Here is a 23,435-nt window from a genome sequence, read left to right on the forward strand (position 1 = left end):
CTTCACAAGACCTTACCTCTTGGAGAACAATTGGAGTGGGACATGCAGTTGATGGACTATACCTGCTATAATGTGGCACTTCTCATCAACCTTCTTATACTGTACTTTCAAACTTCCTTGTCCACCACAAATTGGGTGATGTTTTCCATACTTTCACTGCTGTCATGTCTTTAGGCCCCCTTTCTTCTCTCTGGCATGCAAGACTTGGCCATCCATCAGATGTTAAACTTCAAGCTTTAGGTCAAGTTTTTCCTTTTTTGCAAAAATCTTGTAATGATCTTTGTAAGGTCTGTCCTCTAGCCAAACAAAAATGTATGCATTTTCCTTTCAATAATAAATTGAGTTCTTATGCTTTTGATTTGATTTACTTAGATGTTTGGGGTCCTTATGCTACTCCTACTTTGGATGGTTTTAAGTACTTTCTAACTGTGGTTGATGATGCAACCCGAGCAACTTGGGTATACTTAATGAAATCCAAATCTGAAGTTAGACCTCTCATCTCTTCTTTTTATTCTATGGTTCTTACACAAATTGGCTTGCAAAATTAAATCTGTTAGAACTGATAATGCTATGGAATTTAACATGCCAGATTTCTATAGTTCTAATGACATTGTGCACCCACATTTGTTGTCCATAGTTAGAACTCTCCATTTTCAGTCTAATATTCCCATTTATTTTTGGGGTGATTGCATTCTAACAGTTGCCTATTTGATTAACAAATTACCATTATCTTTACTGAATAATAAAACATCTTATGAGCTTCTTTTTAAACAACCTCATTCTTATGATCATTTGAGAGTTTTTAATTGTGAATGTTATGCATCTACTGTTGCTCACACTAGGACTAAGTTTTCTCCTAAAGCAAGGAGATGTGTTTTTCTTGGTTACCCTTTTAATGTGAAGGGTTATAAGGTGTTTGATCTCCATTCTCATTCTGTCTTCATCTCCAGGGATGTTGTATTTCATGAGTCCGTGTTTCCTTATAAATCTGATTCTTGTTCTTCTTTGCCTTCTCAGTCCATTCCTTTACCTTGTTCTTCTTTTGTTTCTTTTGATTCTTTTGATCCTATTCTTCCTTCATCCACTTTACCTACTATTCCTCTTTCATCTTATCATGTTAGTGATTCTATTCTTCAAGTTCACACTAATCTTGATGATGAATTCTTACAAGATGTTCTTGTTGAACCACCTGAGCCTTTGGTTGATCCTATCCCTCTCAAAAGATCTGTTAGGATTCATAAACAACCTTCCTACCTCCAAGCCTATCACTGTAATTAAGTATCCTTATTTCCCACTACTAATCTTCTCCAGACAGGTACTTCCCATCCTTTATCTTCTCATCTTTCTTATCACTCTCTTTCTCCTTCTTATAAGCATTTTTGTAGTTCCATCTCTTCTATTGCTGAGCCCTTATATTATTATCAAGCTGTTTTTTATCCTAAATGGCAAGAGGCCATGGCTGTTGAAATAGCAGCTCTAGAGGCCAATCACACTTGGATTTTGACACCTTTGCCTGCCAATAAAAATCCCATTAGTTGTAAGTGGGTTTATAAAATCAAGTACAAGTCTAATGGTTCCATTGAAAGGTATAAGGCTAGGTTAGTTGCTAAAGGTTTCACACAGAAGGAAGGGGTTGATTATAATGAAACTTTCTCACCTGTTGACAAAATGGTTTCTGTTAAATGCCTCTTGGCTATGGCTGCTGTGAAGGGTTGGTATCTTGGGCAACTTGATGTCAATAATGCTTTTCTACATGAGGATTTGTCTAAGGAGGTTTACATGTCTCTTCCACCAGGGTTTTAAAGCCAAGGGGAGATGGTTTATAAGTTGAACAAGTCTCTTTATGGGCTTAAGCAAGCTTCTAGGCAATGGTTTGCCAAATTTTCTACAACCTTGGTTCAGTTGGGCTTTAAGCAATCCAAAGCAGACTATTCCCTCTTTACTAGACAAAAGGGTCATTGTTTCATGGTTTTATTGATCTATGTGGATGATGTTTTAATAGCATGTAATGACAAAAGGGAGGTGGATTAGTTTAAGGTATTACTAGATCAGAGGTTTAAATTGATAGATTTAGGTGATTTGAGGTATTTCCTTGGTTTGGAGATTGCAAGGTTAGATAAGGGTATATCACTTTGTCAAAGGAAGTACACTTTAGAAGTGTTGAATGATGCTGGTTTGTTAAGGGGTAAACCAGCTAAGACACCAATGGAGCAAAATGTGAATTTAAGTAAGTATGAAGGGGAAGAGCTCAAAGATCCAAGTGCTTACAGAAGGCTTATTGGGAAGCTGTTGTACTTGACTATCACTAGGCCAAACATCACTTATGTTATCCATAGGTTGAGTCAATACATGGCCAAGCCAACGAAGCCACATCTGGATGCAATGCATAAAGTTCTACAGTATTTGAAGAATGAACCAGGGAAGGATATCTTGTTTTCAGCTAGGACAGAGTTGCATGTAAAGGGTTTCATAGATTCTGATTGGGCTGCTTGTCCTGACACTAGAAGGTCTGTCACAGGTTATAGCATTTTCATTGGGGATTCCTTGGTCTCATGGAAATCAAAGAAACAATCTATAGTGTCTAGGTCCTCGGTAGAAGCATAGTATAGAGCAATGGCAGTGGCTACCAATGAGATAGTGTGGATACTGTATTTCCTTAAAGATATTGGTGTTGAACATAAAAGGGAAGCCTTGCTGTTTTGTGATAGTGAGGCAGCCTTGTGCATTGGATCAAATCCAGTGTTTCATGAAAGGACCAAGCATATTGAGATAGACTGTCATGAAGTTAGAGACAAAGTGTTAGAGAAGGTCATTAAATTGAATCATGTTAGAACTCATTGTCAGCTTGCAGATTTGTTGACTAAAGCATTGAATTTTAATCAGTTTTCAAGTCTTATTTGCAAAATGGGAATGATTAATATACATTCAAAAGTTACCCTTGAGGGGGAGTATCAGAATGAAGATAATAAGCTAAAGCAAGGGCGGATTGGCTTGACAGAAGAAGATAGAGGTAGCAAGGGTAATTGCAGAACAGAGATGAAGCTAAACGACAGTGACTATAGCTTAAAGCACCAAAATGACCTGTAGTTAGTGTTAGTTACTGTTATTATTTAGCACGTGTAAATGTTAGTTATAGAACTTGAACAGCACGTGTTAAAGTTAGTTTGTTTCTTTAATAGTTTTCTTCTTCTCTGTACATATATATACAAACTCTGTATCTTGATTTCTAATTAATGAGTATTAGTTTTTCATCACAAGTTTTTGATAAAAGCAACTTGCTATTTTTGTTACATCTTTATCTCTTTGATAAAAGGGTTGGTTCGGATCCAAGTCATGGGTGTCCATGACTCCATGAGGCTCCAATCTGAGTTCCATTTTCCCACAAAAGTATTTCCTAGAAGCATGATACCCTCTCTCTCTCCGTATAGAAATGCTGCAGTTTTCATATATGAATTATATTGGAAAAGGCATATTCAACTATTTTCTTACATATAAAAATGAGATTGCACTTTTTTAGATTTTCTTCATTGTCCAATTCAATGAACACTACTAAAGCACACATAAAAAACTACCAATCTAGAAATGCAGCCCATTCCACAAACCTCATCTGTTCAACATCCTCCTCTGTTGCAATAAAACAAACAAAACAGGTGCAACTAAAAACAACTAAAACAAGTAACAAGAAGCATTACCCTTCAAAATAGGGACAACCAAGTCAGGAAATTCACTCATGAAATCCCTCCCAAGTCCCAACTCAACTAATCGCAAATTGCTATCTTTTTCAAGTCTTATCCAATTCAATGAACACTACCATAAGTAAGTGTAAAACCACAACACAAGTCTATAAAATGCACTATCGTTGCACAAGCTCCTCTTTGTCTATCACATTCTTTGTGGCATTACAACAAACACAATGAGTGCAACCAAAAAGAAAAAACAAAAAAATAAACCACTAAATTTGCGAAATTCATTCATGAACATCAATCACATTTCACTGTACCACCAAAACCCAACTACAAACTAAACCCAAAAACACAAATTAACCATTAGAAACCCCAAAATCAAAATCAAATTCAAATTACACAATAGCAATCTTAGCTCCAGCTTCCTCGAGCTGCTTCTTGGCCTCCTCAGCCTCATCTTTAGAAACCCCTTCCTTAAACTTCTTAGGCAACCCTTCAATCAACTCCTTAGCCTCCTTCAAAGCCAAGCTCGTCAACGCCCTCACCGCCTTAATCACCGAAATCCTCGAACTGCTGGGGACATCCTCGATAACCACGTCGAACTCGGTCTTCTCTTCGACAACGGCGGGTCCCGCGTCAGCTCCGGCGACGGCGGCTCCGGCAACGGCTACTGGGGCGTAGGAGGCGGCGGAGACGCCGAGCTTATCTTGCAGGTAGTCGACCAAGATCTTGGCTTCTTCGAGAGTGAGGAGGGAGATTTGGGCGCCAAGCTCTTCGATCTTTTCTGGGGCGGACACGGCGGAGATGGGACGGAAGTGGGTGAGACGACGGTAGGTGGGTTTAACGGTGGGGAAGTGGAGGAAATTGGGTTTTGGAGCGGGCGAAGGATGAGAGGGGGAACGGAGTGCGAGGGAGATTGTGGAGAGAGTGTTTGTGGCCATTTGTGAATACTGAAAATTGAAGGGAAGAGTGAGGGAGAGAGAGAGTTTTGAAGAAGAGAGAAGATAGGATAAGGTAATGGATCAATGGAGTGATATAAAAAATAGGTCGTGAGAGTAATCAGTGATGAAGAGGAGTTTTGGGTTTGGGTTTGGGTTTTTGTATTAATTTTTTTGGTTGACGGATTGCCCTTGGAGGAAAAAAAATATTAGGGAAATGATAGGGGCATTCCGAGAATCGAACTCGGGACCTCTCGCACCCAAAGCGAGAATCATACCACTAGACCAAATGCCCTCGTGTGATATATTCTGCTGTAAAGTAATTACAATACTTATTAATCTGTTAAGTTTTTGATTCGTTTGAAAATTAAAAGGTTAAAAATGAGCGTTGTGTGGCTGCTGGGATTCGAGCCCAGGTCTCCACGGCCACAACGTGGAATTCTTACCACTAAACTACAGCCACAAGTTTGTTTTCTCGTTATTTCTGTAATATCCAAGTGTGTAAAATTGTTTTCCCTTATATTTTAAATAAAAAGGAAATATGTTTTTTTTTTTTTTTTTCCTTGAGAAACAAACACAAAAAAGGAAAAAAAGAGAAGAAAAATTAATCTTAAAGGAAAAGAAATGGGGAGAAAAGTTAATCTTTTATGACTTGGCTTGATTCATTGCACTGGATTCATTAAGATAATAACATATGACCAAAAGTAAACATGTTCGTTATTCCAAGGATTCAGTACAACTTAACATTGAACCCAGTTTACCTAATTATGAAAGTAGTATTATGATATCCACGTGTGTGTACGTATATGTTAAGAGGAGTGTTGTCTATATAACTGTAAAATAGGATTTTTTTTTTTTTTTTGTTATTATTAGGTGAAGAACTAAAGATGCTTTCTTTTTGAATTGACTGATTTTTAGCACATGGAACTGGTTAACCTTCCGGGGTTTTTATTTTTTATTATAATTTTTTTTTTTAAAAAAAGCCATTTAAAATGGCACGCTACCATTAATTGTATTTGTTTCCCAAGTTAATTACTGCACCAGTGCATAATTATATTTTAAATTTTTTTTATTATTATATAAAATAAATAAATAAAAATTCAGCAAGTATTATGTAAGCAAACATGAATCGTGCAACCCTCTTGCAAGTTTATAGATAACCAAAGCCGATTGAAGTCCTATCCTATTAGTGTAGTGGAATAGCAAAGAAATTACCTAACTTCCAAGATTTATAGGAAATAATCCAGCTCTCATCAAATTCAGGAGCTCATTACAAACGCAACACTCAAATTCATCCAACATTTTAATTTTATAATAACTTTCAACTTAATAATCACTTAGAAAAGAAATAAAATACATCAAGCAATATCCAAGATCAAATTTAAGAACTAGAAAAGTAATGCATGATTGCTGTCAATTGGAATCATTTTACAAGATAGATATTTTGGAATAGTTACATAAAAAAGGAATTTGTCAATACTCAGTTCCATATGTGTCACATTCATTACTATGTTAAGCAGGATGCTTTTGCTTGATGAAACTGTAATTAGCCACGCTGCTTCTTTCCCTCGACCACTAAAAAGTGCAAACTACTGGTCATTAATGGTTTTTTTGGATTAAGGGGGAGGGAGGGGGAGTAGAGGGGCCAATCCAAAGATTCCAAACAGGTCTTAAGAGGGTAGAAACATCATTGAAATGAGAGTTCTCAACAATTTTTCTATGAATATATAGATTCTGTATTGAATAATATCGTGGAACTATACTTTAGATCAGATAAAAGTCATCTCCTATGATTAAGAATCAAAAATCTCCTATCCCTATCAATGCTACAACATGATTACACAAATTCATATGAGCAACACCAATAGCCTTCAGCTACTACAACCCCACTCCCAAAACAGTTTCTTACCACCTTCTGCGCCTCCTCCCATACCAGTATGCAAATGCAGCTATTGAAGCAGCCACAATGACACCAGCAGTTGCATGCAAAGCATATATTGGTCTCTCCAGAACAAGACCTTTTACTTCAACAGGTGGTGATGACAGCGGCTTCTGACTAACTGTCAATGCAAAGCCCAAACCCTGCCTTTCCAACTCACCCAGGTCTTCAATTGCTGGCTTGAGCCTGGTGGTCTTGGCTATAGCCTCATACTCTTCTTTGGTTCCACCTTCCAGGAAAGATCCAACAAGGTAACCCTTGCTTACCCAATATGCACCAATTGTATTTCCTGAGAAATCCCCATAGTGGACTACTTCCCCTACATTGTCCCCATAAAACTGCCAAGACATTGTGAAGACTCTGGAGTAAAAAAATGGTAAGTAGTCAAATTCACCCGTTTTTTCTGGTTCCATTATTGCAGAAACAGCATGTCTTGCAGACCTTCGAGCTGAGTCCACGTGTTCAAGTCTACGGGATTCACCAAATAGTTTAACTGGAAATGCTGCAACATCACCTATTGCATAGATTGAGCTATTACTTGACTGCAACTTTCCATTTACTTTGATCCCACCCTTCTCCAAAGTTAGTTGGCCTTCAAACAAGCCTGTGTTTGGGCGGATTCCTATACCAACAACAACCATGTCTGCAGGTAGCAGACTTCCATCTCTAAGATTGACAGCAGTGACCTGTAAAGGAGTTGATCAGGTCACTTTGGAGATCAAACTGATGGACCACTAATATCAATATGCTTGTAGGATAATAATACTTCTTATCTTTTGAATAAAAAAGAAGGAAATCTTTATTGGTATTATTTTTTAAGAAATGACCATAGACATCCTATTATAGCAACTTGAAGCCAGTTTACTTAATTTGGGTAATTATAAAAATTCGTTAACGGTATTAATCCTTGCACATTCCTAACATGAGGACTTCTTGTCCATATTGCTGTACTACCAATGAACCCAAAAGAAATCCTTTTATAGCAGCATAAGATTTACCTTCCCATCAGAGTCGATATCAAATGATGACAAGATAGTTCCTTTAATAAAAGTTACTCCTTTAGATTTATAATAATCTTCATAATAACTTGCAATCTTGGGAGTAAATAAACGAGCCACTGCACATAAGAAACGAAAAGACAAAAAAATAGAACAGAAAATCTCATAAATATTCAGTCATCTTAATTTTCTTTTTTTAAAGGTATGACAAAAAATGAATAAAATTATATTTGACAACATTTTTAGATATCCCATGGACAGATTCATTCAATATATATATATATATATATAAAGACATCAGAACAGAAGCACTTACTGCAATGTGCTTCTGGGAAAACCATGGTTACATTTATTTTATTTATCACCAAAGATGCAGCGCACTCCATTCCAATGTAGCCGCCACCAATGACAATAGCATTCCCACCAGGACAGGATTGCATTGCATCAAAAATTCTATTTGCATCAGCCAAATCTCGTAGATAGCACACATTTTCAGCATCTGATCCAGTCACTCCAAATTCTTCAAGCTTCAAAGCCTATATTCAACTCAGACAATCAATGAAAGGGAGAAAGCCACTCCCATTTGTATTTTAATAAACTTCAGGACTTCTGAAAATTTGATAGGCCAAACACTTTTACACACATTCTTACTATTTTGATAAAATTATAATAAATTATTTTGACATAATGTCTTACTTATAACAAAAGGACCAAAATTGTGAAAAATTAACCCCCAAAAAACTGTGTCAGTGTTTGTTTAGGTCTAGTACATCTTATAATTCCAATTTCATATTTGTCCTAGAGAAGTGATATTGATGTCACAACTGTTACTAAATACAAAGGAAAACAATGTCATTATCAAATCTGTCACTTTCCCAAGCAAAAATATTCCCCTTTTTATGTGTAAACTTCTTTTAATCATTATCAGTATTATTAAGAACAACTGAGTACTAAAAGCAAGAGAAGTATTAGAATAGTTCCAATACCCGAGCACCTGTAGCAACAAGAAGAATCTTGTAACTTATAGTCTCCCCAGTTGCTGTTAATAGTGTCTTCGCCTTACATCAGCAGACTTGACACGCGTTCCAAGAACTAACTCAATTCCTATGGAAAGAGCCAAATTCCAAATAAATGCTAAATATTGTGCAGAAACATACACCAAAAGTAACAAATATCCACAGAAAGGTCATGCTACTTGGTACATTTCTCATTAGCATCTGTGATTAAAAAGAGCAGAGGATGAGATCATGATTACCATGTTCCTTATACCACTTTGGAGTTAACCTTTCCTCATTATCACCAACACATGTATGAAATGATGGAAGCCGTGCACGAGCTGCATGTTTAAACTTAATTCAGTAACCAATTCATATTTTTAGCAGGAAGGACAAAAGAAAAAGGGGGAAATCAAGCAAGAAATAATCAACATTTGCCTATCAATTGAGAACATTAGAAATAAATTAATTCCCACCCCAGCCAAAGTGCTACACATGAACTCCAGATTCCTCACCCTTGAGGCATTCATAGCGATGTCCAGATACCAACATAGCAAAATTTTGATGGGTTCAACCAATTCTTAAGGTTGATTTAACTATTACAGATTAAAATTTATTTTAAAAAATTGACTAAGAATTACAGAAGAAATTCCAAAATTTATGTGCAAAAAATTTAGCTACAAGGTTCTGCACCTAATAAGGCAAAAGAAGCCAAAATTTAACATAAAATAGATAAGATTCTTTGCCATCCATATGCATATATGAAAGTTCTAAACATCATGCAGTCATACCCTAAGCAGGGAAACAAGGATAATTCACAAAAAATATTATTGAAACCTTTTTCAAGAATGTATGTGTGCAATCACAAAAAAGTAATTTTTTAGAGATTATGGATGCTTCTGGTTTTTCTTAGATTTGTGGTTTGTGCTACACAGAAATTTGTCTTTGCCCAACAGAATGATTCAATTCATGGTTAACTATGGTGAAATTGAGGGTAAAAATGAAAAATCACAGGCCACATATCTGAACCCTGACAGAACACCCAATCAAACTAGTTAACATGAAGGTACTGAAAGCATTTCAGATATACATGACTGACCGACTAAAATTTATGAGGAGACCTTGATGCAGGAAATGCAAATAAATATTTAGTAAAGCTTAGTTTTATTTAATTTTGGAAGTCAATTGTATTTTATTTTAAGTCTTAGCAGTTAATTAGGTTATTTTATTAATTTCCTATACTCAATGGTATTTTTGTAATTCAATAATTGGGCTTTCCCAAGTCAACTAGCATTAAGTCATAGTATATATAAGCACAGATTGAACTCCTAAGGAGACACTTTGATTGATTAATAAAATTTCTCTTGAAATTTTATTAACAAATGACAAAGTTCCAAAAACATTATTTATTAACAAATGCAGATTTCATCTTCGCTAGTAAGAATCATCAAATATTAGTGATAGAAAATACTAAAGAAAACAGTGAGTTCACAAAGTGTTATAATGAGAATGCATACCTTCAGGAAGTAAAAAGCCTTTGCTTAATGCAGGTCTCTCATAAGGTGCAACCTAAAAGAAATGTGGCAGAAAATTACACTTAAAATGACAACATTTTTCTTAACAAATGTAACTCATATCCAATAAACAACTCAAACAAAAAAAAAAAAAAAGAGACATGAGGAATTCAATATCTGGTATTTTACAACTATCATCTACTGCAACGAATGAGGTTTATACGTTTCTGTGTATTGCTCTGTCCCTAGCAAACAGTTATCACAAATCTCTCCATCCAACTCACACTGCACTCTCAATACTACATATATATAGTTCTCACAAATACCAATACACATAATATCTATCAAATTTATATGGCATAAATACAGTTCTCACAAATACCATTACACATGATATCCAATCCAATCAAAGGACCTGTTGAAAATTGCTGGTACTGTTAAAATGCACCAATAGATAGTAATATCTCTTCTTCTACATTATATAGTAGAGTACCCCAATGTTCAATTGATCATTAAAAATTTAGATAAATCAGGACCATCAGTCTTGCCACAAGCACTTTTCACTAAATTATTGCTTGTACAAAGCTATAAATTTATCACTTTTACCAAATTATGAATTAAACCAAAACGAAAAGGCCTTCTAGAATGGAAAAGGAGAATGACAGTTTACTAATGAGATTCAGATTATCCTTGCAGACCCTTATCATGAAAGCTGTCAGCTACATAATATTTGAAAATGACATCCCTCTTGTGTTTTTGAGTGAATTATACTACGCATACTCATTAAGCAACTTGCAATTCAATTGAAATATTAGCACTATTGCTTGAAGAAACAAATAAAGCAGCAATTTATGGTTAAATTTGAAATATACGTGCCCTGGATGTATTAAAGCATATATTGGATTTGGAAGTTCACAATTCCAAATACCCAATCAGCTAATAGCATTTAGCAAATAGAACATGATAAAATAATACGAGACTCTTGCTCTTCAAATTACTCAACAATATGATAAAAAGAATCAACAAACGCCCCCTCTAAAACTCATAATAAAAATTTATTCTTTAATCACATTTATATTTCACACAAAGCCATATAAACAAACTATACTATATTATAAACCAAATATGGGAACACAATAAGAACACACACAACTAAATCAAAATAATGATTACCCATTAAATGTAATGAGCCCAAACATTAACTATAGGTGTAATTCTTGTAATCACAAAGTTAGCCTCATAATCAAGAATAGTCAAGTTAGTTAAATACTTAGTTAGTTGTAAGATTGCAAGGCTAATAAGATTTACAAGAAACCTGTACAAATACTTGTCTTCCATAGCACTTTAGCATTGAAGAAATAAGACAGCAAATTTCTCACTTTCTTTCTCAAATTTCCCTTTCTGCTCTTCTTCTTGAAGGGTGACTAGTCAATTCTCATTCTTTTTCCTTAGAAACTAAAGGGTTCATCACATTAAAGACATGAACCCAATGAAACTTTCAAAGACATGAAATAAACGAGAGAGAGAGAGAGAGAGAGAGAGAGAAATAGCTTACTGGTTCTTCAGAGATTATGCAGAGTTCACCTTGAGAGACTCCCCTCTTTGTGAATTCAAGAGCTGCATACCCAGCTGCCACTCCTCCTCCAAGAATCACATACGTAAATGCCCTTCCCATTTCTCTCTCTCTTTGAAACTCACTGTGTATCTTCTTGTTTATTGTTTTGTATTTGAGGGTGTTGAATTTTTACTTTTGGGTAGCGCTTGCTTTGAAGACACACAAAACATATGTCCACACACACAAGAAAACAAAAAACCAATATTTAATCCAAAATTTCTATGATGTTGACAATATCTAATTTACCATACTGCCCTTTTATCTTCTGTGCTTCCAGTTCCAGATGTATGGTGTATTAAAATGCTGACCAATCAAGGTGGGGACACGTTTTGAAAAACATTAATGGATTATCAGGTTTCGATTTGGAAATTCCATTTTTGTGGACTTGGGGTTAGGACAGGTTTTGTTATGGTTGTGTTTTTGTGAGTGAGGCTCAGAATCAGAAGGGTGATTATGTGGATGTGGGACCAGCTGAAGGTGGATCTAGCCAGTCATGTGGTGACACGTTTGGATTTAGTGATGGGATAATGGATGGTTGATTTTGTTGGGAATTGGGACGATGATGATGTGATTGAGCATATGAGGATCGACTAGGAGTTGGAGGTGATGAATAAAGTGGAACATTTGATTACATCCTACAGTAATATATATATATATATATATATAAAGTTTTAGGTTTATATTATTTTCACAACAAATTATAAATAATAAATTATTATCAGTTATAATTTGAATTCTCCACTAAAATTATTTTTTAGCCTATCAGTAACCTGCTAATAATAACCTGCTATTTATAAATTGTTGTGAAAGTATCGTAAAAATATCGTAGACATAGCATTTTTCGATATACATTTAAGGCCTTGTGTAACTGAATTGTGGATGAGGCTTCCTTTACCGGAGAAAATAAATGTGGATGAGGCTTCACACCTCCACCACACACCCATTCTTGTTGAACTTATCCAAGCTCCAATTCTTGCCTTCTTGGGGAAAAAGAAAGCAAACAAACTAAAGTACTATAAAGCTTTCATACTAGTATTGGGCCATATAAGTTGGGCCCATCGAAACCCAAAATGGTGCTAATGTGGGCAGTCCATTAAGGGAGAAATTCTGTGGATTATATAGAATCATAGATTATAGAACTTATATAGTATTTTTTATGTAGGCATGAGATGAGAGTCTCTAACGTAACCTCCCTAGCTGCCAGCCACCCTAAAAGCTAGAAACCTTAACCTCCTCTCCTTAAGAATGGTTCTAGGGTTCCATCCAAGAAAAGGCCGTGAGATTTGGTTTATTTAATTAGCATTTGACATTGGTTTACTATTTTTTTCTACATAGAGTCATTGACTTAATGTATGCATGAATGAAAAAAGAAATTAGATTCTGGCCAAAGAAATAGAGATTATTCTTTCTAAATGCAACACAGGGTAAAATATAAAACAAAAGACAAGGGTTTTATTAATTCTTTCGTATTCAAAAGTGTTCACACTCTTTCACATCATGTTTATATTCTCTTATATCATGTGTAAAATGTGGATACATGACTTAAAAGTATGGACATTGTGTGAAACATTTTACATTCAGGAGTGTGAAACAGTAACTAACCACTAATTACAACCAGTAATTGATATGGCTTGCAACTTCCAGCTATCCTAAGCTTGTTAGGACAAATGACATGCATGATGCACACTACACTCTTCACGACATGTCTAAGAGCTTGATTCTTAACTTGCTTCACAGCACAGTTCAGCTTAATATATAAGATTCTATCATCTAGCACTGCTTTGCATTACTGATCATTGTTGCCAATACATAGAATCAACTACCATATAACATAAACATATTGTTATTGCTACCAACAGAAAGTAGTGACCTGCTGAAAATTGAATAAAAATGCTAATAGAGATAAGATTGTATATAAGTGTTTATTGTTTTTATATATACTGCGAAATACGGATTGAAATTTGGCATAAATTGCATTTTATGTATACGAGACAGGAACACAATACAAACGGAACGTTTTATTGTCTTTCGTACATGATTGGAAATGTTTTGTTGTATAACTATGGGGGATGAGGCCCATGTGATAAAAACATTTCCCATTTAAAAATTTTCAATTTTCTCTAATTTTAAAGCAAAAGTGACACAAATAATTTATTTTTTTAAAAAAAATCTAATGATCTTAAAAAAAAAAAAATCCATATAAATCACGTAATATTTGACTAAAAATTAAAGAGAATAAGAGATTTTGAATGGGGGAATATTCCCCATAAAATAAAGTGTTATAGTTTGTTTTTAATGATCTTGTTTTGTTGGAAGTGATTTTTTTTTTTTATTCGTTATGCGGAAATCTTTTTATTGGAGCTTTAGCCAAAGCTGTTGTGACTTGTGAGTGAGTGCTTTCCACAATCTCACATCTCCAATTGATTTTCTGTATGTCTTTGTTTGTGATCTCTAATTTGGGTATTATGTTTTATTTAATTCATATTTAAATGGGTTGAAATTTAATCAATTTGATATATTTTTTCAAATCTTAAAATTTAATTGGTTACTTCTGAAATTATACAATTTAATTTCTTACTATTTGAAATATTAGAGTTTGTTACTTTTGAAACTATATGTCTTTAAATTATAGTGTTTTCCAAATACTTTTTTTTATTCCTATCCTCCTCATACTATATATGGTTTAAAAAATTGAATCGTTAAATAAGCTAGAAAGAGAATGTGTTCAAGGTCTTGAAGTCATCAGACCAAAGGTTAGATTAGGATGAAGTAATAACCAATTAAATAATTAATTAGTATGAAAGTAAACAAAATAAATATGAAAATTGATCAATATTGACTAAATTTTTTTCTTTTACATTTTATTATTGAGATTAGATAATTATTTTCCTATCATTTTGATTATTTAAGCAAACTTATAGATGTGTACAATGCTCAAAAACCCCAATATATTGATGTGATTAAAGAAAATTCTTAGGGCAATCTAGGCATAAATGAAATTTGTTAATCGGAGGTTTATTAGAAGGAAAAAAAAAAAAAAAAGACTCTCCCTGTCTCTCTAAAAATCTGATGGTGGAAAATTAATGGAGGAGGCGATTTAGTGACCCACAATTCCCAGAGTACTATAAATGCGTATTTCCTTCTCTCACATAACTATGAGTTTCACTAATTAAATTTATGGTGGAACTCACAAATCATGTGAGAGGATAGAGTACGCATTTATAGTATTCCAGAATATTCAATAATTTTCCTTAGTTAATGGACTAACCACTTTAGATTTTTTTAATACATTTTTGTTTTCATGATAATGGGATTTTAATTTCCTAGATTTTATTTATCTATTTATTTATTTTAATTAAGAATTGTTCCCGAGTTTTGTTGAGGACTTGATGATGCTGCCCATATTTCAGATATTTTCTAAGTCAACTATTTTAGTCAAAGTAAAGTTAGTCCAAGTTTTGTATTTATTTATTTTTTATAATCCGATAATTACAACGGTAAAAATAGTGATTTGAACTTTGTATATCTTACAAATATTAGGAGGTGCCAACTGTAGTAGTTAAACTATAAGAATTTTTTTTTAAAAAAAATACTAATAATTATTTGAGTTCTTTTTTAGACATGAAAACTTTTTACTCAACACCTTGGGAAATATGACTTTATAAATTTTTGATGTAGAAAAAAATATATATTGATAATAAAAATGAAACTCTATCCCCCTCCACCCGTCTATGTAGCTGTTTGTACTTTTCTTTGGCAAGTAATTTAAAAATTCTGGAGGATTCTAAGCTAATGTTCTTTAGTAGTGGACAATATATACCGAACTCCCCAATGTTTCTTCCAAAATATTGGAAGGTAATCAAGAATGAATGAGGTAAAGTATCTTATATTTCGTGGCGTCTCTTTCATTAGGTTCTAATTTTCCAATTACATATAGGGAATAGGTTGAGAAATATGAAAAGGAAAATCAAAGATTATGAAGGATAGAATTCTCAATTTCAAGCTGTCACACTACACACATGCACATGCATGTGGAAATAGTATTAATACAACACAAAAGGTTTCCAAACTCCTTGAAACATCTCATTTGTACATTAATAATAAGAGTGATCTTTCTTGTGGAATAAGTATTTTCATCTTACAGATAATTTAATCATCACCTTCATGTGTTTATGAAGGGTCATCGATCACACTATGGTTAAAATTACCTGTTGGAGCATTGACTACTCATTATCATGACTTGTCTACAATCAAATCTTATGGCGAACAATAATCAAATTGCAACAATTAACATCAAAATGGATGTCACCATTAGTAACATTTTCCATTATTATCGATATGTTAGATTAAAAGACTTAAACTTCTCTCTAATATTTTAGCGCATTAGAGGCGAACACAAAAGTTACACGTAATCATTTTTAAACATGTGTCATATTCAATACACTAAAATATTGAACGGGAGCCAAATTCACAGTGGAATTCTTTTAAAATAACAGAGCAAACCAAAAAGTGATTATGATAAATGAAGCCTAGTGGGTACTTGTTTTTCATCATTTTCCTACACTTTTAATATGGGTACTCATGCATGTGGCCGACCCCGTCATGTGAATTTTCCTTATCTTGCACATGAAGACTATTTTTCCACATGAAACATGTGATTGAAAAAAACAAAATAAAAAACTGAGTGGCTCAAAGATGGAGATCCTCGCTCCGTGTGTGTATATATATGTATATATATGACAATGAAAACCCACAACAATTGTCATCTTTCTTTTCCTTTTCCCATATAAAGACAATGCAAAATCCGAGGAAATGGGGCTTGAGAATCACTCAATAGCGTTTGTAGTAAGAGTTACACAGTATTCACTGCAAATGCTATTCCAATGTCATCAAAGGGCCTAACTTTTTTACATGTATGATGACGAAAAAAAAAAATACCAAGCATTGTGGTTGAGGCACATGAAACTCATGGCATTTGGTGAGGTAATTTGTAGAAATGCTATGCTTATTGCTTTTGACATTTCTTAATAACTAAAATTTCTCGAGTATGTGTGAATTTAGTTATAAAAAGAGAAAATCTATCGACATAATTTTTACGCTTAATCGTGGATGGTTAAAAATAAATTATGAACCCATGTAAAAACGATAAACAGGAACTGCAATATGCGTATTAAAGTTATGATCAGTATGTATGGTACCAGAAGGACACCTACGTGAAGACTTCCTTGTAGTTATTGGTACTTGTTAGAGTTAGGCTAACGTCATGCTTCATTCTGCATGACTATACACAAAAATGGATTATTAATTCATGAAAAGCATAGATGGAACATGACATCTATAGCTATTTTGCATTTCTATGTACGTGTCAAATTCCCTATGGCTTCAGTTTGGTATTAATGGGTATGGGCATGTATAACGGTGTGTTTATGCATGTCCATGCCTCCTAACTTCATACGCATGCATGAATATCACTCTTTATTGGAAACCAGCTTTAAGCTCTAAGATATCTTAGCTATTCTCTCTCTCCCAAATTAGAAATCAAAATGGAGCATCTATTCATATGTAAACCCCGGAATCTAGAAGATCCACCGGATATTATTTGAAATGTACCAAACGTTTAGGAAAGTTTTAATCAATATTTTAGAAATTATATTAAGCAAAATATTAAATCATGAAATTCATATAGATTTCGTTCAAACGTCAAAACCAAGCTAGCTAGTTTTTTTTTAATCAATAATTATAATATGCTATTAATCTCGAAACTCAAACTTTTTCTTTCCTAAATTCTCAAGCATTTTGTGCATAGACAGAAGCCAATTCAAACCCAAACTAGCTAGTTGTGTGGTTTCCATGCACACTTTTATATGTGTGTATTTGTGTATGTGACAATTATGATAATATCATAATAGTATGATGAGCTACATAAACTACATGTCTCTTATTTTAAAGAGCCTTCCCATCAATTGAACCTTATCAAGGCTGATAAATCAATTTCAATCCATTAATAAGCAATCACATAAATTCTAGGTTAGCTAAGCAAGCTAATAATTAGGATTCAGGGGTTAGCATCAACTGATAGATAATAACAGAAAGGATATCATATGTATGAATGACTTTCTAGGGTACTAAAGATTGAGAAAGGGACATCACATTTGATATCTACCAAGATTTGACAATCAAGTCTTGGATTGAGTTCCTTCAATTGTGTTGTATTCTTTTATCAAAGAGATAATAAGCCAACCAATTACTTATTTTACTATAGTAAGAAATTGAGAGGAGTATAAGATCCTATTACAAGCCATAATTATATATTAGCATACCTTAAGTACTGAAGTTCAAACTATAGACAAGCCTTTAATTAATATATAATATCGTTTAGAATTTTAGAAATCATATATTATAAGTATATCCTTGTATTTAATCCCCATTAAATAGTTGCATGGACCAGATGTCTTCCATGCTCCAAAAGGTTTCATTTGATTCAGGAGTGGGTAAAGGGACTTGAATAGGCTCCATTGTTCTTTGGTATAATGGTGGAGAGTAGACATCCATAGGTTCAGCCATGCCAGACGCTTGGCTTGAACTTGCTTGGTCATTGACCTCAGAAGTCTGTCCCTGTAAATTCTCTGCTTGCTTAATATGCTTTTGGATTCTAGTCCTCCAGTAATTCTTTATTTCATTGTCAGTTCTTCCAGGCAGATGCTTTGCGATTTTGGACCACCTGATTTAGTAAATAATTTGTAAAAGAAAATTATTTTTTGGGATAATTAGATGATTATATCATGATAGAGAGGTTTAAACTCTAGATATTACAATTTGAAACACCAAGAATATCAGTTAAGTTACAAGATTCTTTACAATTCCCTTTTCAAATTCCCACAAAACATCAGCTTTGTCTAGAACTCAGCAAAGTCTTGAATTAACAAAAGGTATAAGAAAGATCAAAGTATCATATAAAAGATGTCGACTATTTAATGAGACAAGGAGTGGATGGATATGCTGACCGATAAAGATAGTTTATAAGATGAGTGCTATTCACATTGTCCATGTGTAACTTTCATATTTCCATTTTAATTTGACAAATAAGTCAAAATTTATCAATTAAAGCAATATAGCCGCCTAGATACAAGGCTGCCATTATTAACAGACCATCATTATTTGTTGGGCACCGGCGGTAGTAACTGACAAAATAAGTATGTACAGAATTTTAAATATAATATAGAAGAAATATATATATATATATATATAATATTACTTTCCAATGCATGTTGTTTCTACTTTCTAGAACTAAATGTCAAAGATAGCAACGTAAAAATGCAACCTACCATATACCATAACTAATAAATGTGGGGGAGAGAGAGAGAAAACATTTAGGTCATTATAGTGACTTACTCCAAGCCATGTTCCATGGTCCAAAATCGAAGTCGTCCATATGCTGGACTTTATATAAGGACAATTTAATGTTAGATCATCAAGGTTTTGGAATGGAGCGGATGCCTTGCTTGAGGCTAGGGCTAATTAATATATTTTTTTAGGACAAAACTTAGGTACAATACTTTAAATTCTGTTCCTTAAATTCTTCTTTTAATATTCTGCCACACGGATACTTATCTAAAAAATATACTTCTATCCCATTAAAAAAAATTCACATAAAAGAATTTTAAGATTAGAATCTAAGAAACAGTACCTAAGTGCTGTACTTAAGTCTTGCCCATTTTTTTTATTTAGGGTAAGTAGGGCTCATCAATCATTGATCAAGTTACGTACTGAATGCCTCCGATATCTCTCTTATTCTTTTTATTAGTATTTAGTGAGGAAAAATTTTCATGTTTTATTTTTATTTTTTATTTTTTTTTATGTAGCTTTCATTTGGTTTGGTTTGCCTATAATTAAATTAAACCATCCTACACTACACTTTAGAGTTTATAATACTTATTTACCTTCTCTATTTTTAGAGATGGGAAAAGAAATTATTTTATAGAATTGTTCTAAAAAGTCACTCTCACATAACACGCGAGACTTGTAGAGAGATATGTGGGCTCCATACACTATGAGAAGATAATCTCATAGAATTGTATTTTGAGGGACTCATAGACATGTGAATCCTACATAGTGAGAGAGAAGATAACCTCATAGAACTGTTTCATAAAATATTTTAAGGAAATTAGGAAAAATATTTGAGAAAGAGGCTTCAAAACAGTATTATTGTCCTAGCAATAACCATGAAATAATGATAACACTTTGTCCACATGCTGATTCATGAAAGCATTGCAGCCCTCCTTTTAGGAATGCATGACTTAAATTATATGGGGGCCAGGCCATATCTATGAAGTGCCAAAGCAATGTGTTTTATGTCTACTTCAGAAAATGTCTCTTTCTCCTAAGAGGTAGGTAGGGTTTACATGTGACCAATTGGTATGAGTTCAGCTTAAAATGGAAAATTGTATTGCTCAACGTGCCCTATATATTTACACATAAAAGATATTTGGAATTTTGAAAAAAAAAAAAAAAAAAAAAATATTGGCAAAGAATATCCCTCATATGATATAGGGATCTTAGATATATAATTTATAACCCTTTTATGTTTTACATTTTTTTTTTTTTTGAGTTGTAAATAATTAGTAAGTACGAATTAAATTTGTACCATGGAGTGGGGATATGGATCATCCTCTATGCTCCTTATCCCCAGTTAGTATCGCAACCGCATGATTATGGCACACTACAAAAATCAAATAATTCTGCACAAGCCTTGCTCTTTTACAAAACCATTTTTAGATTTCATAAAAGGGTCAGACTTGGATTAGATATAAAGGATTTAGAAATATGATCAACTTGATAAAAAGGAGCGCTGAAGGAAATTCAAAAAAATGAAGAAAACAAAAGGTTTTTTGGATGCCTAGCTCGAGATGGGGGACCTAAGGACATGCTATTTGTACTAGTACTGCTTGGAGGATCTGGAAAAGATTTCATATGCCCCAGCTCCATCATATACACCTATCAGAGAAAATTGCTGAAAAAAAAAAAAAAAACACGTACCTTTTTAAAGTACGATCCTATATCATCCTTCTAATTGATGAAAACATCTATATAGTGGATGATATAAACATATATACGAAATCAAAACCAGCTTGAAAGCCATGAAATTCAAGAACCAATCTTGCAAAGGGCTTGATCAGGTGAACATATATGCACTCTTTGTGGTGATCATGACTCTCTCACTCTCTCTCTCTCACATAAGTGTATTTTTTCCTAGTCAAAACTACTATTTTGATGAGTATATATAGTCTATAGGTTATAAATTTTAAGATAAAACTGATTATTCCTATAGAATATAAATTAAAGTGATGAATTATTGTACCTGTTTCCCCACTTAGCATGCAATTCCACAATCAAGAGCTCTTCCTCAGCTGTAATATTGCCTCTTCGAACGTCAGGTCGCAGATAGTTCAGCCATCTGAGCCGGCAGCTCTTTCCGGTTCGTTTAAGACCTAGCAAGAATCTTGTACGTTAACATAAGTTTATATAAATCATCACCAAGGTTACTACTAAAAAAAATGATTTATTTTTGTTTGCTTTTTACAAAGATATTGGTAGGTGAAGGGAATATTACCCGCAGATTTGGCTAGGGTATTCCATACACCTTCACCATGGTTTGCAATATAATTGATCAGAATCATATCTTCTTCAATTGTCCATGGCCCTTTTCTCACTTCAGCATCTTGGGATGAATTGCATAGTTTATTCCTTTCCATTTTTTTGTGGGGTGGGTGAGAGAAAGAGAGAGAGAGAGAGAGAGAGAGAGAGAGAGAGAGAGAGAGATGTGGAGGAAGCTAATGAGATAATGGGAGTAGCTTGGGTTTTTATAGAAAAAGCCTAAAGACCAGTCACAGAACCAGGAAATTCTCTTTGAGGGGCCTCAATTAACCGTAATCTTATAATAAATTATATCTAATCACTTCATATCTAAAAGAAAGACAAACCACCGCACACCTTTGGTACAGTGGTCACTTTACAAATATAAGTGCTTGTGGGGTGTAAGAAGTAAGGGTTGAGGTTTAAGTCTTCAAGAAGGAGCTTTACACATATATAAACTTAGATTAAACTAGATTAGAATTTCAATCTCCATTAAGTAAATGAAAAATGCTAAAACTAATACAAATTTTACGACAAAAATCTTACAAACTGATGTGGCACTAATATGATTGGTGTTACTTAAATAGTATAATAAATAAATGTTTGAATAACTTTTTTTNTATCTTGAAAAAAAAAAAAAAAAAAAAAAAAAAAAAAAAAAGGAGGACAACTACAAAATATATATCTATGTATGTATATATATATTATTTATATGTAGAAAAATAGATTTATTTATTTATGTGTTTATTTTGATTTTAAACCCATAACGTCATTATCACATATGAAGTACTCTATGATTTATTAGCACATGAATATTATATGAAACACTTTTTTTTTTTAATTTAACAATTTGTTTACAATACATTGGATTAAAATTGTAATTATATCAATAATAAATCATGGACATGAGATCTAAACAATTAAAAACTAAGGAAAAAACTTAGATATACAGACATACAGTTCCTAATTAGCTGCAATACAAAAGGTTTTCTAATTAAATTTAAACACATAATTAAATTAAATTTAATTCTCCTTGGGATAGATAATATTGTTTGTGTTGTAACATTTTTTAAAAAATTTAATTAGGGAGCCTAACATACTGCACTTAAGTAACTATACCTACATTTTGCCCAAAAATTACATGACATAGTATAAGAAAGTGATGATATATATTTATATATACCATCACTTGAAATATATTTTGGGAGAATTATGACTAATTTGTTATGGTATTATCTAGAAAATTCTTATACTAACGTGAGTTTCAGTTAGCTCAACTGGTAAAATCTCTGATAGTTGTATAAGAGATTTGGAGTTCAATCCCCACCTACATCAAAAACTGATTGGTGTCTTGGTTTGATGATAAAGAGTTATAATCAGAAACGGACGCTATAGGTTAAAACTCTCTCAAGGAAAAAATTTTTAAAGGTGAATTTAAATTAAAACCTGTAACAACCTAATAATTAGGATTTGCATTAAAAATATTATGAATATAGCACTTCTAATTAATATTAATTCCACATAGAAGCTTTTAAAAAAAATAGAAAACAATTTTTTATATAATAATATCTATTAAATTTGATGTAAGTGCATGGCCACGTTTAACTTCGTATGCTAATCTCTCCGTGTACGAAGAAAAAAAAAAAAAAAAAAAAGGAGAAGGTACTAGTAGTAGTACAGTAGTACTCATAATGTGCACATATGTTTTTCCAAGGAAAATAGAAAAAAGAACAAATGCATTACAAAATCACGTGTGGTGAGGTGTAGAGTATATCATTGTAGAATAAGGGATTCATCATGAAAGAGAAAGCCATTGAAGAATGAATATTTATTGGGAAAAAAGCACTAAACTTAAAATATTTTGGGCAGTGTATACGATTTCTTCCATCTAATTCATATGTAACCTACTATCATTAAATTGATTGACTAAGAAGTACAAATGCTTCATTTTGGGCATTGTAACCTTGCTATACTTGTGTCTAGGCCCAGCCCTAGGCCTAGGCCATTTAGGGCATGGCCTAAGGCCCCCTAATATGGGGCAGTAAGGTTTTTTTTTTTTTTTTTTTTTTTTTTTTTTTTTTAATTAAAGAAAAATATGAGTTAAATGTACATTTTTCTTA

General features: G+C 33.3%; 3 protein-coding genes and 2 non-coding genes across 5 annotated transcripts; all 5 read right to left on the reverse strand.

The window, feature by feature from the left end:
* Positions 1-3,840: 3,840 nt before the first annotated feature.
* On the reverse strand, positions 3,841-4,757 carry LOC111985663 (large ribosomal subunit protein bL12c). The gene has a single exon (XM_024017317.2). It carries the CDS (start codon positions 4,622-4,624, stop codon positions 4,079-4,081), a length of 546 nt encoding a protein of 181 aa, XP_023873085.1. The 5' UTR covers positions 4,625-4,757; the 3' UTR covers positions 3,841-4,078.
* An 87-nt stretch (positions 4,758-4,844) lies between these two features.
* TRNAP-UGG (transfer RNA proline (anticodon UGG)) lies at positions 4,845-4,916 on the reverse strand. The gene has a single exon. It is a non-coding gene; the product is annotated as a tRNA-Pro (tRNA).
* Positions 4,917-5,012: 96 nt separating this feature from the next.
* TRNAH-GUG (transfer RNA histidin (anticodon GUG)) lies at positions 5,013-5,084 on the reverse strand. The gene has a single exon. It is a non-coding gene; the product is annotated as a tRNA-His (tRNA).
* A 1,224-nt stretch (positions 5,085-6,308) lies between these two features.
* Positions 6,309-11,877, reverse strand: LOC112035922 (monodehydroascorbate reductase 4, peroxisomal). The gene is given in 8 exon segments (XM_024068749.2): positions 6,309-7,246; positions 7,559-7,677; positions 7,875-8,094; positions 8,545-8,615; positions 8,618-8,662; positions 8,814-8,894; positions 10,071-10,122; positions 11,623-11,877. Coding segments are annotated over 8 exon segments (1,428 nt in total). The 5' UTR covers positions 11,743-11,877; the 3' UTR covers positions 6,309-6,526.
* A 6,069-nt stretch (positions 11,878-17,946) lies between these two features.
* Positions 17,947-21,474, reverse strand: LOC112035920 (MYB-like transcription factor EOBII). The gene is made up of 3 exons (XM_024068747.2): positions 21,293-21,474; positions 21,041-21,170; positions 17,947-18,403 (listed from the first exon to the last, which is right to left on the reverse strand). Exons 1-3 carry the CDS (start codon positions 21,432-21,434, stop codon positions 18,100-18,102), a joined length of 576 nt encoding a protein of 191 aa, XP_023924515.2. The 5' UTR covers positions 21,435-21,474; the 3' UTR covers positions 17,947-18,099.
* Positions 21,475-23,435: the final 1,961 nt, after the last annotated feature.

Source organism: Quercus suber, unplaced genomic scaffold (genome assembly GCF_002906115.3).
Source record: "Quercus suber isolate HL8 unplaced genomic scaffold, Cork oak 2.0 scaffold_6, whole genome shotgun sequence".
In the NCBI taxonomy this organism is placed as follows: Eukaryota; Viridiplantae; Streptophyta; class Magnoliopsida; order Fagales; family Fagaceae; genus Quercus; species Quercus suber.

What these genes read in the sequence shown, in the direction of transcription:
- LOC111985663 (XM_024017317.2), bottom strand. Translation starts at nt 4,624, where the DNA reads ATGGCCACAAACACTCTCTCCACAATCTCCCTCGCACTCCGTTCCCCC.
- LOC112035920 (XM_024068747.2), bottom strand. Translation starts at nt 21,434, where the DNA reads ATGGAAAGGAATAAACTATGCAATTCATCCCAAGATGCTGAAGTGAGA. An exon ending in TACCCTAGCCAAATCTGCGG is followed by an intron (nt 21,171 to 21,292) that starts GTAATATTCCCT and finishes GATTCTTGCTAG; the next exon opens with GTCTTAAACGAACCGGAAAG. An exon ending in CATGCTAAGTGGGGAAACAG is followed by an intron (nt 18,404 to 21,040) that starts GTACAATAATTC and finishes TTACTAAATCAG; the next exon opens with GTGGTCCAAAATCGCAAAGC.